General features: G+C 39.2%; 1 protein-coding gene across 1 annotated transcript; it reads right to left on the reverse strand.

Annotated features, from left to right (window-relative positions):
- Positions 1–2,935: 2,935 nt before the first annotated feature.
- LOC106085599 (uncharacterized) lies at positions 2,936–14,572 on the reverse strand. The gene is made up of 3 exons (XM_013249912.2): positions 13,849–14,572; positions 3,790–4,406; positions 2,936–3,698 (listed from the first exon to the last, which is right to left on the reverse strand). The coding sequence occupies exons 1-3, from the start codon at positions 14,006–14,008 to the stop codon at positions 3,198–3,200; spliced, it is 1,278 nt and encodes a 425-aa protein (XP_013105366.1). The 5' UTR covers positions 14,009–14,572; the 3' UTR covers positions 2,936–3,197.
- Between the last annotated feature and the right edge of the window lie 468 nt (positions 14,573–15,040).

A 15,040-nucleotide genomic window follows, 5' to 3' on the forward strand; every position in this document is an offset into this window, starting at 1 on the left:
TGTATGACTCCCCTTGCTCGTGTCGTTTTAAGGTTGCAGTAGCGGAATCAGACTGCCCATTGCACACTGAAAGACTCCATCGGGCCAATGCGGTACGTACAACCGGCTGCCATAGGATTGCACGGGAAATCTCAAATAAACCCCATTTCATGGCTGAATCTTATATATAAAAATCAATTTGTGTTTGTTGAAGGTTTGTTTGTTTGTATGTATGTTTGTTTGTATGTTTGTGTGTTCCTTATAGACTCAGAAACGGCTGAACCGATTTTCTTGAAATTTTTACAGGTGGCGCATAATGACCCCGTGGTGAAAATAGGGTACTACATTTTTTGATATCTGAAGGGGGGCGGACCCTCAACCTTACCCTAATTTTCAGAAACGCCAGATCTCGAATATGGGTGGTGCGATTTAAGCGAAATTTTGTGCGCTCCCATATAGTACCCTAAAAATAAAAATTTTGTATCCAAATTTCGGATGGGGTACCTAGGGGGGCCGCCCCACCCTAAAACCTACCAAACATATATTTAGACCAATCACGACAATATGGGACTCAAATGAAAGGTATTTAGGATAAGAAAACGTATGTGATATCCAATTGTCGGACCAAGTGTTAGGGGGACCACCCCAAGCCCCGAAACACCCCTAAATCGGACGTATTTACCCACCATGGCAATATGGGACTCAAATGAAAGGTATTTGCGAGTACAATACAACCCTGATATCCAAATGTGTTACCACGTTTCTGGGGGTCCACCCCTTCCCCAAAACATCCCCCAAACAGGACTTATTTACTGACCATGGGAATATGGGGCTTAAATAAAAGGTATTTGAATGTAGAATACAAATCTGATATCCAAATATGAGATCAAACTCATCCCCCAAAGGGGACAAATTTACGACCAACGCAATATGGGGCTCAAATGAAAGGTCTTTGGGAGTAAAGCACGAATTTGATATAAATATTCGGGAAAAGTGTCTACGGGGCCACGCCCCCCACAACACCACCCAAATAAGAGGGTTTTTAAAGTGGAACGCAAGGGTTTTTAAAGTGGAACGCGAATCCGATATATATTTTCAGGCCAACACACTGAGTGGCCGCCCAACCCCCAAAACACGCCCAAGCCGGTCATGAAAATATGGGGCTCAAATTAAAGGTATGTGGGAGTAGACCACGTATCTGATATCAACATTAGGTGCCAACTGTCTAGCGGACGTCCAACCACCATAAAAACCCCCAAATAGGACGCATTTGCTCACCAAGACAATTTGGGTTTAAAAGAGAGTGGAACTAAATATTCATAGTTTTTAGGGCCAATACACCAAACCAGACATATTTGCTGACTTTTGCAATAAGGAGTTTAAATGAGATTAGAAAACGAATTTGATATCCAATTTTGAGGGCAATGGCAATATGAGGTTCAAATAAATGATATATAGATATGTATATGAGAATAGGGCACGTTGCTGATATATTTTAAGGGCTTAGAATTTGGGGGACCACCCCACTCCCCAAAACACCTCTAAATTGGGCATTTTTACCGACCATCGCAATGTGGGGCTTAAATAAATGGTATACCCCCCAATACCTCAAGAATTGATACCCATTTTCGGAACCAATTTTCTGGGTGTCTAACCTTTCCCAAAATACCCCACAAACAGCAATTTTTTAGTGACCATCGCAATATGGGGCTCAAACAAAGGTATTTGGGAGTAGAATACGAATTTGATATCCAAATGTAGGACTATGTATTGAGGGCATCACCCCTTCCCCAAAACACCCCCAAAGGGTAAAAATTTTTCGACCATGCCAATATGTGGTTCAAATGAAAGGTATTAGAGATTAGAAAACGAATTTGATAACCTATTTTGGGGCCATGTGTTTGGGGGACGCCTCATCCTGTAAACTCCTCTTAAGCCAATGGCAATATGGGGTCTAAATAAATGGTATTTGAGAGAAGAGCACAATGCTGATATTTTTTCAGGGCCAAGTATCTGGGGGAGCACCTTTCCCCCGAAAACACCACTAAATCAGACATCATGAGAATATCGGGTTGAAATGAAGTGTTTTAAGAATGGAGTACACCTTACATCCAAACTTAAATTCGTAGACCAATAAAAATCATATGGGATTCAGATAAAGGTACTTATATTGTTAAACTGTTAGTCAAGTTAGCATGGTATTTCACTAAAAGATCTTGAATTGTCGAAAATAAATATTCCAAGGAAACTTTTGTACCATATAAGGTAAAAGAAGGCGCAGCGGAGCGGGCCCGGGTCAGCTAGTAATCAATAAAAGTAGCAAATTATGCAACTGTTTTCAAGAATTGTGTATGGATGTGTGACATATATATACATACGCATGTACGCTTGTTTATGTCACTGGAATCCCCCAATCCCAAGGCAGCCGGTTGTACGTACCGGATTGACCCGATGAAGTCCTTCATCGGCAAGGGCTGCCGCCTCAGTGTACAACACACTGCTACAACAACAACTGGAATCCCCAAAAACGCAGTGTAAACGGACAGGATTTGTTTTTAGATTAAGTTAAATCTAGATCATAAAAATTTCAATGTAAACGTGCTATAAAAATAAATACTGCAAAAATGGGATTTATCATAGGATTTAGCACTTTTATCTGGAAAAGGCCATAAATACGGATTTAGTGGCCAATCTAAACTTACTTTTAGTAATGTTATGCTTCAAAATAACATTCTACAGAAGAAACTCTCGTGTTACTAACGTACCACAGAGGACTTAAAATTCTGAGTCTAATGACAGACTGCAACAATAACCCTATCTTACTCAAATTCTTGGCAATTGTGTACCCTTGTGAAATGTTTTCCATTTTTAAATGCTTTCGATATTGTTTTTCTATATAAAACAATAGAATTAATGTTCCATATACATATATATACATATAGAAAAACGTGAATAATTGGAATGATTTTTATATATAAATAGCAGTGGTTTATTATTAAAAAATAAATTTATACCTAATGACTTCGGTTGTACTGGTTTGTAGAACAATACACACACTTACTTACTTATCACTATCTCTATGTCTAAAATATACATATGTACAACAATTCTTACTATGAAAAACAAATAGTTAAATAGCTAATAGTTCAATAAAATATATAAAATAATTAATTTAACACTAGATTTCCATTTCACAATTGTACAAATTTCGTATGCCTTCAATTTGTGTCCGGTTCCTCTTTGACGGTTTGTGGTGAGACCATCACATTGGTATTGACCATGCGCAGCCGCGTAATATTTGCCGACGATCGGGTTGTGGCACCAATTTTGGCTATGGGCACTGTAATAGAAGATGTTGTATTGGGGTTGGAGAGAACGGCCGAGGAGATATTTACGCAACGCGGTGTCATAGGCGTTGTTGAAGTAGGATCTTGCAGCAGATGATTGAGTCTTCGTAGCATATTCAGATCTGAAGAGTTCACAACTGCCAGCGGTGAGGTATTGAGAGAATTAAGCATTTGCTGCTGACCATTTCCTAAGGGTGTGGAGGTGGTGGTTGAGGTGGCTTGACTTGAAGAATGGTCAAAAATTTCCGATAGCACTTCATATATGCGGCGCTTGAAAATTATCTTCTGTCGGAAATCCATGGCTTTCATCTCGGGTAATAAGCCTTGCAGGAAAATATTGTCGTAATCATGCTGGGGTACAACTTCCACGGGCTAAATATAATAGGGATTACCATATGAATTTAAATTGAATTACAATTTGAAAAGCATTGTCCCATCACTTTGAAAGTATGCATGGACCTACCTTGACATCTGGAAAACTGCAATTGTCATAGGCATAGGCACTATTGGCGATTCTCAAACGTTTCTTAGGTGGGGCACAGGCATAATTGATAGAATCTCTTTTCTCCTCATGCGTTACATCCAAAGGTTCATCTTCAATTTGTACCATGGGCGGTACGGTAAAGTCTTCAACTGTCACAGGTGCGGTAGTGGAAGTGGCCTTTTCTTCTACTTGAGGTAGTGGTGGTGGTATTGGTTCTATGGTCACATCAGGTTCGGGTTCATTATCAGGTGTATTTTTGGAAGTTGCCTCACTAACCACACTACTACTACGCTCTTCACGATCCTGGGATTTCTCCTCGTAATCCATCATAGCCGCTGCATAGCTGTCAATTGATTCTTCGCCCAATGCAACCTCAATGTGTTCGCCTTTTTCACTTCGAGGCGATGTGTAGAAGGAATTGGAAACAGTACGCCTAGACACTGGTATACCAGGTGTAATGTGCCGCGATAGAAATTGCAATTCTTCATGCAGGTAATAGGGTTTAGTGCGATTTGCACTGGCAGGTATCTTATTGACATTAATGGAACGAGCATAAGAGGTTCGTATATTGCGCCAGCGCTCTTTGCAAGAGGAAACTATAATAAGAGATACAAAGTAACGTTTAGTTGTCGTTTGTAAAAGTCAATTATGCAATACAATTTTTAATCGGCATCGTCATTAATAAGATTTATATCTTGTAGTGTCTGCAAAGAAACAAATCGCTAAAAAAATAAAATCGTTTTAAATTAAAAAAAATAATTGATTCAATTAATGTAACCCGATGGAGTGCTTCGGCAGCCGCCTCAACGCACAACACACCGCTACGACAAAAACAACAAATCTATAGGGCACGGGATAGCTGTGAGCACCACACTGGCTGGAACATTGAGGTCCGATCTGTGTGGTGTTCATTGCTGTCACGAGCAGCTTAGCTGCGAGCTACCGGGCGCGTCCACAGGTTGCGGAGAGTCTCAGTGAGAGGCCGAGCGGCACCGGCTCTTGCACAAATACTGAGTGCCTATGATACTCGATATGACAAGGCGAGTTATTGGCGCCTTTAAATAACCAATGGCCACCTTGTTCCCGCAGACATCGGTCCTTTGGACCGGAACGAGCTTGCTCACATACAGGAGCTCGACGAGGATCGCCACCTCCACATGAAAATGTGGCTACAACAACAACAACATAGGACATCCCTTTAAAACTATCTCCCGAGTTGGGGTCTTCAGGCCGTGAAAATCAAAATTGTTGTCCGATTTGGCTGAAAATTTACAGGTTGTATTTTGTTATAACTTCCAACATCCATGGTAAGACTTGTCCAAATCGGTCTAAAACCATATAAGCCCATCTCTGTTTAGCTTTATCCGTTTTGGCAGATATTTGGTACGTAAAGTACAACTATCCCTCCCACTAAGCTCATTTCGTGTAAGCTATGGTAGTAGGTTCCCAAGATTTTGCGCGGCCGAACTTAGCACGCTTTAACTTGTTTTGAATTCTGATTTCGTAGGCATGTCACCTGCAATGGGAAGTGGAAGGCTACCATAGACTATATTTAATTGGTATGATAGAGTCGATTTAGCTAAGGCATCCTGGTAAATATTTTGCAGGCCCGCTCTGTATGTGGAGGTTGAGATTGCAAGCAGAGGGATTGTTGGATGGCACCTCTTAACTGACGGCTGTTGTTTAATGGCATCTCCAAATGAGTTGGAAATTCCTGGGATGCCTCCATTATAACGAAGGAGAAATATTAAGAGAGAAACTCGTAATGATCCTTAACTTAACGATCTTGGTTTGCAGGCATCCTTTGATGATAATGAAGGCCGCGTTTTGACAGGTCTGCAGGTTTCCTCACTATGTTTTGCCCACTCCTAAATCTATGCCGATGCAGCGTAATGTTCTTCCGGTCATCCAATTGTTTTATAAGTTGTCAACAAAGTTTTTTGTCTATACCCCAAGTTCTATCGGCTAACAAATTTTGGGACCTTTTTCCTGGTTCTCGTTTTATCGCGGATTGGGTTGATGTACAGTCAGAATTGTTGGTCCATCATAGAACGCAGAAGTTAAAAAGGATGGGTGAGAAAATACAGGGCTCCGGCCTGGGCTCCCTAAACTTAACGCATAACTGTTGCCTGACATGTAGTTACATCATTCGTCTAGTTAGGGAGATCAGATGTGAACATCTATGTAGAGAGTGGGGTAATCGACCGTAACGAATGCCCTCAAAATGTCAAGGGCCACGAAATCAGTCCGTTCTTTCCCATTCTAAACATGGCCGATAAATATGGTGGCTACGTGCGTCTTTTATGCTATGCATCTCACAGAATCCGTGCTGCTGATCGCTTTGAAGGACCTTTGAACTCAAGCTGGATAAGAGTAGCGCCTCGAAACAACGATTGAGGTCGAATGAGAAAGTTGGTGTTCATGTGAAACACGATGAAGGAATGGATGGGGAAAAAATATATACAATGGTCTTGCAGGCAAGGATCCCAAGAACTGCTCCCACTCAGCAAAAATAGGTCTAACACGAGAACTACAATTCTAAACTATTAGTCGAATGGGCGGTAATGTGATGAGTGATGGATTATTACGCTTAAGCCACCTATGGCACCCAAATATTGTGCATGAGTATTGGGCGCCGAGCCAAACGTTAACAAGGTAATGAAAGGGCGGACATATTGACAGTAAGGGCCAGAATCAAGGTTAACTTAAAAAACTGAAATCTATCCGGAGCAAAGCGATCTACAATAAGTAAAGAAAAAGGCCGAGAGACGCACACATGACAAGGTTTAATAAAGAATTTAGACGGCAAAGATCTTATGGGGAGATTCGGACACTTATAAAAAGAGGTGAATACACAGAAAAAATAAAAATCGGTTTCAATTACAAAATTAATTGATCCAATTAATGTTTTTATTGAAACTGCTTCAATCACGAAAATGATAATATTAATCACAGTTCTTGAGAATAGTAATTGAAAAATTTCTCAATTATAAAAATTCTATATTCATGAAAAAAAAAAAGATTGAAGATTTTTGAAATTTCCAGTTGATTTTTTCAATTGATCCAATTAAAAAATGATTGAAACTTTTGAAATTGTCCAAGAATTTTTTAATGGGTCCAATTAAAAAAAAAGGATTGAAATTTCCGAAAAGATGCAATTAATTTTTTAATTTGATCAATTAAAAATATCTTGAAAATATGCAAATATTATATTAAAATGTTTGCAAAAAGCGCGCTGTATAGGGCGCACCTTCGATTTCGATGCAACATGGTTAACATATGTAAAACTCCTGGAACTCGAAATTAAGGTTTATATTTGAGTCAACGATCAATCCTTAGAAACAAAACACATGTGGGGGTTTTTCCAAAAATACCACGGAAAATATTGTTTTCCGAATTTAGGTCTAGCTACCGACATAGCCTAACAGTAATTATCCTGGCACGGAATAGCTGTGAGCACCACACTGACTGGAACATTGAGGTCCGATCTGTGGGGTGTTCATTGCTGTCACGAGAAGCTTAGCTGCAAGATACCAGGCGCGTCACCAGGTTGCGGATAGTGGAATGCTCCATACGGAGTAGCTGCAACGGCAGTCGAGGACAATCAGCGGTATCGAGCGGAGAGCCTCAGTGAAAGGCCGGGCGACACCGGCTCTTGCACAAATACTGAGTGCCTATGATGCTCGATATGACAAGGCGAGTTATTGGCGCCTTTAATAAACCAACGGAACGAGCTTGCTCACCTACAGGGGCTTGACGAGGATCGCCACCTCCACATAAAAATGTGGCTACAACAACAAAAACAGTAATTAATATATTTTGATTACTGTAACTTTATGAATTACATGCATTAGGGAAGTAACCCCAACCGAAAAACATTTATATAGAATATGTTATAATTAGATCGATACTTAAGAAGCCGCTATGCCATTAATATGCATATTTTGAACATAAATAAGATTAGAATTGCGTTAAGAAAATTAAAAAGGCAGTCGAAAGATTGTTTTTGGGGGAGTTTTATCTTCTATTTATAGAAAGTATTTAACAAAATTTCGAGCGGCTAGACACTTTTAAAAACGGACAGTCATAACAGTGCTGTTGTTAAGACCCAACTGCACTGTAATGAGAGTTTCTAATTCAGTTAAAATAATTATAAAATAATTTATTGCCCACACCACAATTGTTTGTTTCTTTTTGTCACTCGATTCGTTCGCCAATTCAATGAAACACTTTTTTCCCTTTGCACCCTTTATAAAATCAGCTTCTTTCAATGAATTGGCGAAGGAGTCGAATGATAACAAGTAAAAAGGCATTAAGTTCGGCCGGGCCGAACTTTGGATCCCCTCACCTCGAATATATACATGAAAAACCTATCGTCATAATACAGTGAAAAATGCATCATTTATGAACCCGTAGCAGCTGTACCTAAATGTAGTTCGATCTTCACCGTATTCAAGAAGGCTACGTAAAGGTCTAACACAACTCATTGTACCACATTCATCAGTTAAAAAATTCACCTTTTATGGGGGTAAGAAATTAGATCTGGAGATCGGTATATGACCCGATGAAATCCTTCATCGGCAAGGACTGGCACCTCAGTGTACAACACCGCTACAACAACAACCACAACAACATAGACCGATCTGAAGCATATTGAACACGAATGTCGAGGAGCCCAACACAGCTCACTCTGCCTATTTTCAGCGAAATCGAGTACTAAACGTGTTTTTATAGTCCCAAAAACTGAAATCGGGAGATCAGTACATAATGCAGCAAATATCCAAATATATCCCAATATAGCCCGATCATGACCATACTCTGTTTGAATATCGAGGGGCAAACGCAACTCATTGTGCCTAATTTCAGCAAAATCGGTTAATAAATTCTCCTTTTATGGATCCAAAATCTTAAACCGGGAGATCGGTTTATATGACAACTACAACCTAATCTGGACCGATCTGGACCGTAATGAACAGGGATGTCAAGGAGCATAACACAAATTGCTATACCATTATTATGGGCCCAAGACCTTAAATCGAGAAATAGGTCTATATGGCAGCTATATCTAAATCTGAACTGCCCTGGACCGTATTGAACAAGTAGTGAAGAGGCCTAACACAACTCACTGTCCCAAATTTCAGCGAAATCGGACAATAAATGTAGCTTTAATGGGCCTAAGACCATAAGTCGGCAGATCGGTTTGTATGAGGGCAATATCAATATATAGTCCGATATAATCCATCTTCGAACTTTATCAATCTATGGACAAAAAAGAATCTGTGCAAAGTTTCGGTTCAATTCAATTTAAAAAAATAATAGAATCAATTAATTTTTTAATTAAAAATTCCAAAATTTTCAATTACGATCGTAATTGGAAAAAAAGTTCAGATTCAATTAAAAAAATGATTCAATCAATTAACTTCTTTTCTTAATTTTTTTTTTTGTTGAAAGCAACAAAAATTTCAGTCACTATCGTAATTGAAAAAAGTTGCGATTCAATTAATAAATGACTGATTAAATTAATTTTTTAATTGAAAAAATTTGTATTTTCAATCAGGATTACTTAGGTTTACAGGCGTAATATATAGAAGTGGATAGCGAAGCTGTCAATAGAACATGCGAGGAGGGCAACGAGAGCAATGGCAGGTTTTGAACCGACTCAGAACATACTTGTTATAGACGTATCGAGAGATCGTTTTCTATGGGAACAGTATCATGTTATAGACCGGTTCTGAACATACTTAGAAGGGCCTAATTCTCGCATCCACAATCGACTTATTACAAATTTTTTTGAGTAGTATTTAATTCCTGATTTATTTTTAAGAAAACTTTAACGAATTGTTAATTGTGTAGTGTTTTATTCATATATGGTTTACCGACTTGACTAATAAATGAGCAAATTAAATTAAAAACAAAAAAAAATTCGGCAAAGCAAATTATCTACAAACACGACCAAAACAAAAGTTGTATCATTTAACCACTAAATTTAGGGCTGCAGGATATTTTTTCAATGAAAAGGTTCTAACTTTGTCCAATTGTACTTTGGCCGTTGTTCTCCTTGTGTCTGCCCAAAAAAACAAACTTGTGTCTGCCCAAGAAAAACAAACAAGCACTGTCGGTTGTGCTAGAGTAGAGCTGGCAAACTATCTATAATCGCAACATTCGATATTTTCGATAGTTTTTATAATAAATATCGATAGTATCGTTAATTTCCCATCACCTATATTTCAAACGAAAACAAGAAGTAAAAATCAGGAGATCGGTTTATATAGAAGCAATATCAATGCACAGACCAAATAAAACCAAGGTTAATAAAGTCAGTTGGAAGTCATTGTACAAAATGTTAGCCTAATCGGCTGAAAATTGCGGCGCAAAGTATCTTAAAGAATACATTCAGTGTCGTTGTTTTTGTTTAGCTTTGCAACAAAATTAAATTTTGCGATAGTATCCATCGGAAAAATATTGATCGGTATTAAGTCGAAAATTTTAATATCGATAGTACCATCGATATTTTGCCAGCTCTATGCTAGGGGCGACGTAAACCACATAGTTTTTGCGCCCTTTCACATAAAAAAACAATTTATAGTGTGCAGTAAGTAAGTAAGCAGTAACAATCCGTAAAAAACAATTGCATATTTTTTAAAATTGATTTATTTATTTTTTAATTGTAATAACTTTTTTTTAATAACCACCATTTGCTTTGTTTACCTCTGAGATGGTCGGCGTATCGATTTTTTCTTTCCCGAAATCGATAACTGTCATGATCCAATTTGTATCTACGGAACGGAATAATCTTCGAACAAAAACTCGATCGATAATGGATGCACGAATTAGGCCCTCGAACTCAACGCGGATAATTTTAAACAATCTGTGAATTGCGGCTTTCAGAAGCTCTAAATGTGAAATCTAGTTAGCAGTTTATGGATAGTTTGGTCGTTCGGAAGATATCATGCTGTTAATAGTCGGATTGTCTTGGGTAGATTAGGTCTTAGGTCCATATTTTGTGATGTTACAAACGGTATGACAAAGTGGAGATTATAAGAACAATCAAAATCAGAATCATGGCAATTAAGGCGGTTGCCACCATATTTCCTGCCGAAACAAGTGTCGCTTTGGCCACCCAACAGGATCATGGAAAATATGAAGCCAGTTCAAACCTTTTAACGCCATTCAAGGGGCTATATAAATAAGCTTCTTTGTCGCATGAGCAGTTGCAAGAGTAGTTCATTCGTATTCCAATTTTGGCTCATTGCAATGCCCTGTTTAGAGGAAACAAGTAAAGCGCGTATGTTAAGTTCTTTGTACGGTTTCTCTTTATAGGCAGAAACTAAAAAAGGATAATGGGAGGTCAAGGCATAAATAGATATGAAAAAGAGATCAAATCAAGAGATGGGTTTATATGGGAATTATATCAGGTTATGAACCGATCCAGACCGTGCTTGTATGTAGAAGACATTGTGCAATACTTCCGCCACAAGATAGGAGTATCGCTCTTTTGGGGTTCAGGAGTACTATTGGGAGATCTGTTTATATGGAAACTATATCAGGTTATGTACCGGTTGAGACCATACTTGGCACTTATGTTGGAGATTATAGGGGAAATCATTGTGCAAAATTTCTTATGGAAGCTATATAAGGTAATAAAACGATTAAACCCATACTTGGCTTGCATGTTGGACGTCATATGGGCAAAATTTCAGCAAAGGAGCCCAATTCTCCCTGTTTCAAACACGACGTCAAAAATCAAGCTTTGCTATGACTTGTCAGGATTCCTATAGGTAGCCCTAGGTTGTGCCTACTCACTTAGGTCACAGGGCCATGGCCACCCTGAAGCCAACAGTATTAGCCCAAGTCCCTTTCGTGCGATTTTCGTAGAAAATATCTACCCTTTCAATGACCTCGTATAGGGGAGACTTCACTAACTCAGTAGCGCCATCAGCTGGTTAGTTGCGCCATTCCCAAGTTTTCCATGATGGTCCGGAACCGAACAAAGCCTACTCCATTATTCAAAAATGCTCTTTGAAATTCCTAATCAGTCTCTACCTCAAAAGACCGACACCAGAACATTGAACAATTCTTGGCTGTTCACTTATGCTTATTCCGATTATTCTACGAAGGTCACAACTATCTAGAATCGTTTGTCAGATTATTTATCCATAAATGAGAATCGACGCTTTCAAGTTTCTCAAACACTCAAGTGTAAACAGGCCCAACGTCCTAAATATATCTAGACAGCCGATAGCTTGCACTTTGGAGGATATTAGGTTTGCTGAAACAACTTGTAGTGGCAGACCAAAGCTTCGCGTTTAAATCGAACCTAGAAAGCCTGTACCGATAGTCCGATCCCATCCACCTTCAGCTTCCTGGGCGTTTTAAGACAAAGTCAAAAGAATATCCAGGTATATATAGTTCATTGTTATATTTCGCTCTGCCACAGAGGATCCACCTCGAAATAATGTGAGAGCGGTGCCGAGGTGGATTCCATATCCCCGGAGATAAGGTGGGTTTTAACCGGTAGAGACCGAGAGGCAACAGCCATCGTTTCCCACCTTATGCCAGAAAAAAATATATTTCGCTCTATAAACCTCTCCAGATGCGTAATATGAAAAGTTGCCTGTTTACTGAATGGTAGCGAACCCAGTTTACCATTGTGGAGGACGTGGCTTCGATTCCCAACGAGGGCTTTAGTCACTATTTAAGTAGCAGTATCTTTAAACCTGGAAAGACATCCTTATTTTGTTCACAATAATATTAGCCGTCGCACGTCGTCGTTTTGACCAAAGAGGACTATTCAAGGTTAATCTGAAACCCCCTATTTCCCGTCTATGTACATGTTATACACAGCGCATTGAATTAAGCCATTAAGCATAGGGTCGGTTAAATCCAAAACTAAACAAAACGGTGTTTAATTTAACACTGTCCATTAAAACCGGATTTAAGGTTATCGTTAGCTGATTTAAAAAAAAAAACCATGATTGATAAAACATGTTTTAATGATCAGGGTAAACGTAGTTTTAATTTTAAACTCTCCATGATGATCTGCGTTATTCTATATGCCTTTTGTCAGCAAGCTTATATGGACTTCTTTTTCAAAAAAAAAAAAAAAATGGCAACACTACTTGAGAAAATCCCTAGTGATGTGCCAAGGGTAGTGTAGTTATTGAATGCTTGTTTTTGTGGTGGTTGTAAGCAATGCCGCCGTAAATTTTTGTTGTAGCGTCAATAACCAAACAAATGCCTCCTCGGCTCTGCTTTGTTGTCGCAGAGTTATTGTTGTTTTTGTTTCGATTGCGATTGCAGCAGCAGCACTTACATGCTGTGCGCAAAAAAAACAAAGAAAGACGGGCAACAAACTCCCTCTCCCGCAATGGTTGAATAAAAGCAATGTTGCCCCTTTATCCAAATTCGGCATAACTTCATGCAACACAAAAAGACCTAACAACAGCAATATATTTAAAGAGGAACACAAAGAGAGCAAATCGTATAGAGAGTAAGAGCGCACGTTAAATGCAAAATCAGAGAGCATTGGAAGAGCAAAAAAAAACTAACCAACTACTACTATAAATAATACTACGGCAAAGCAACTGAATAATGAAATGTTATCGAAGCACCATAGTCGTCAAAGAAAACAAAAACAAAGCCGAAAATATTTTCATAATCGAGAATAATATGACAACTATTTTTTGTTTTGTTTGTTTTTTTTTCTGAATGGATGGATGTTACATGACGTTGTTGACAACACAACTAAAAACAAAAAAAAATTGGCGGCTGTTTGCGGTTGTGGTGGGGGCAGTTAAACAAGTTAAAAGACCCACCAAAGAAAACTTGCATTTTAAAACACACCAACAATAACGATAATGTGCCTTTGCTACCCAAAATTGACTGTGTTAATGATGTACCACTACCACCATCAGCGACACCACCATCAACATTATTACCGTTGTTAAGGCAGGGGGTGGTGGTTGAAAGATGGGGGATATGATAAGAGCTGTGGTTGCTTTTGCGTTTTTAGTTTGTTGTCATTGTTGTTGTACTTACTCGAATCATTCATTTCTTTCGAAATCGCAATCCATGCCTGATCGACAACATCCTTCTTAAGATAGCTGGGATGTGAGCGATCATACATACAGGGATATTGCTCCACTAGACGACAGATTTTGGCGTTAATATTGTAATTGTCTGGTTTGTTATCCGCCATGGTTATTGTCGTTTGTTGCGAGTGAGTAGCGCGTTAGAGGGATGGAATTGGGTATTCTTTCCAAATCAATTGGTTTTGTAACTATGTATGTTTTCTTTTTGTTGTTGCTCCGACAACAATAACAAATACACTGGGCACACTAGATGATTTCCTGAGTTTGGGATTTTTGTTGCGATTGGCGGTGATATATAAAATAAATGTTTTTTTTCCACTTTTCACTTTTAAGGCGAGAAGAGCCGCGCACGTTTAAAAAGATTGCCAACAACTCGGGCTGAACGCAAACAACAGACTGATGATGATGATGGCAAAGAGCAGCAAACGGTGACAGCAGCAGCAGCAAACGCTACTCTCTGTGGTTGGGGGGTCGGTCGGTCTACAAACAACAAGCAAGTATACAATGAACGACGGCATGTGCGGGTAGGGCAGAGGGCAGCCAACAGACACTGGCTGGCAGGCAAGACAGACGACGACGACGGCTGTCTGCTCGTTCAGGCAGCGAACAACTGTGTTGTTGGTATTGTAGTGTTGTCGTTATTCATCGTTGCTGTGGTTGGATTGTTATTGCTGGTGGTTGCTGGCTGACTGGCCGACTGGCTGTTGTCAAAGACCCAAAAGCAAAGCAGTAATAATAATACAAGCAGGGTAAAAAACCAAACACAGCAAAAACAACAAAATACGCTACAATGTCGTCAACAACAACACACTGTTTGCCTGTCTGACTGCCTGCCAGCTAGAGTCGGCCAGGCAGCCAGCACAAGTTGATAGCATGTAAAATGTGGTTGTTGGCTTGCTTGGTGTTGCTGTAACTCAGCGTACATACTGACTTAAATGAAAATATCTGCGATGTAATTTAATACATGGAAAATTTTTACTAAATAAGGATTACTGAACACTGAGGCCACTGTGCAGATTAGGCTGTTCGCTTATGACGTTTAAATTGCCTGCGTCCCAATCTGGGCCAGGACAAGCAAAAATTGTTTAGCGGTGGTTATCCACTCACGAATGCTGGCGAAATTTATTAGGTCTTCCACC

This window comes from Stomoxys calcitrans, chromosome 1 (genome assembly GCF_963082655.1).
Source record: "Stomoxys calcitrans chromosome 1, idStoCalc2.1, whole genome shotgun sequence".
In the NCBI taxonomy this organism is placed as follows: domain Eukaryota; kingdom Metazoa; phylum Arthropoda; class Insecta; order Diptera; family Muscidae; genus Stomoxys; species Stomoxys calcitrans.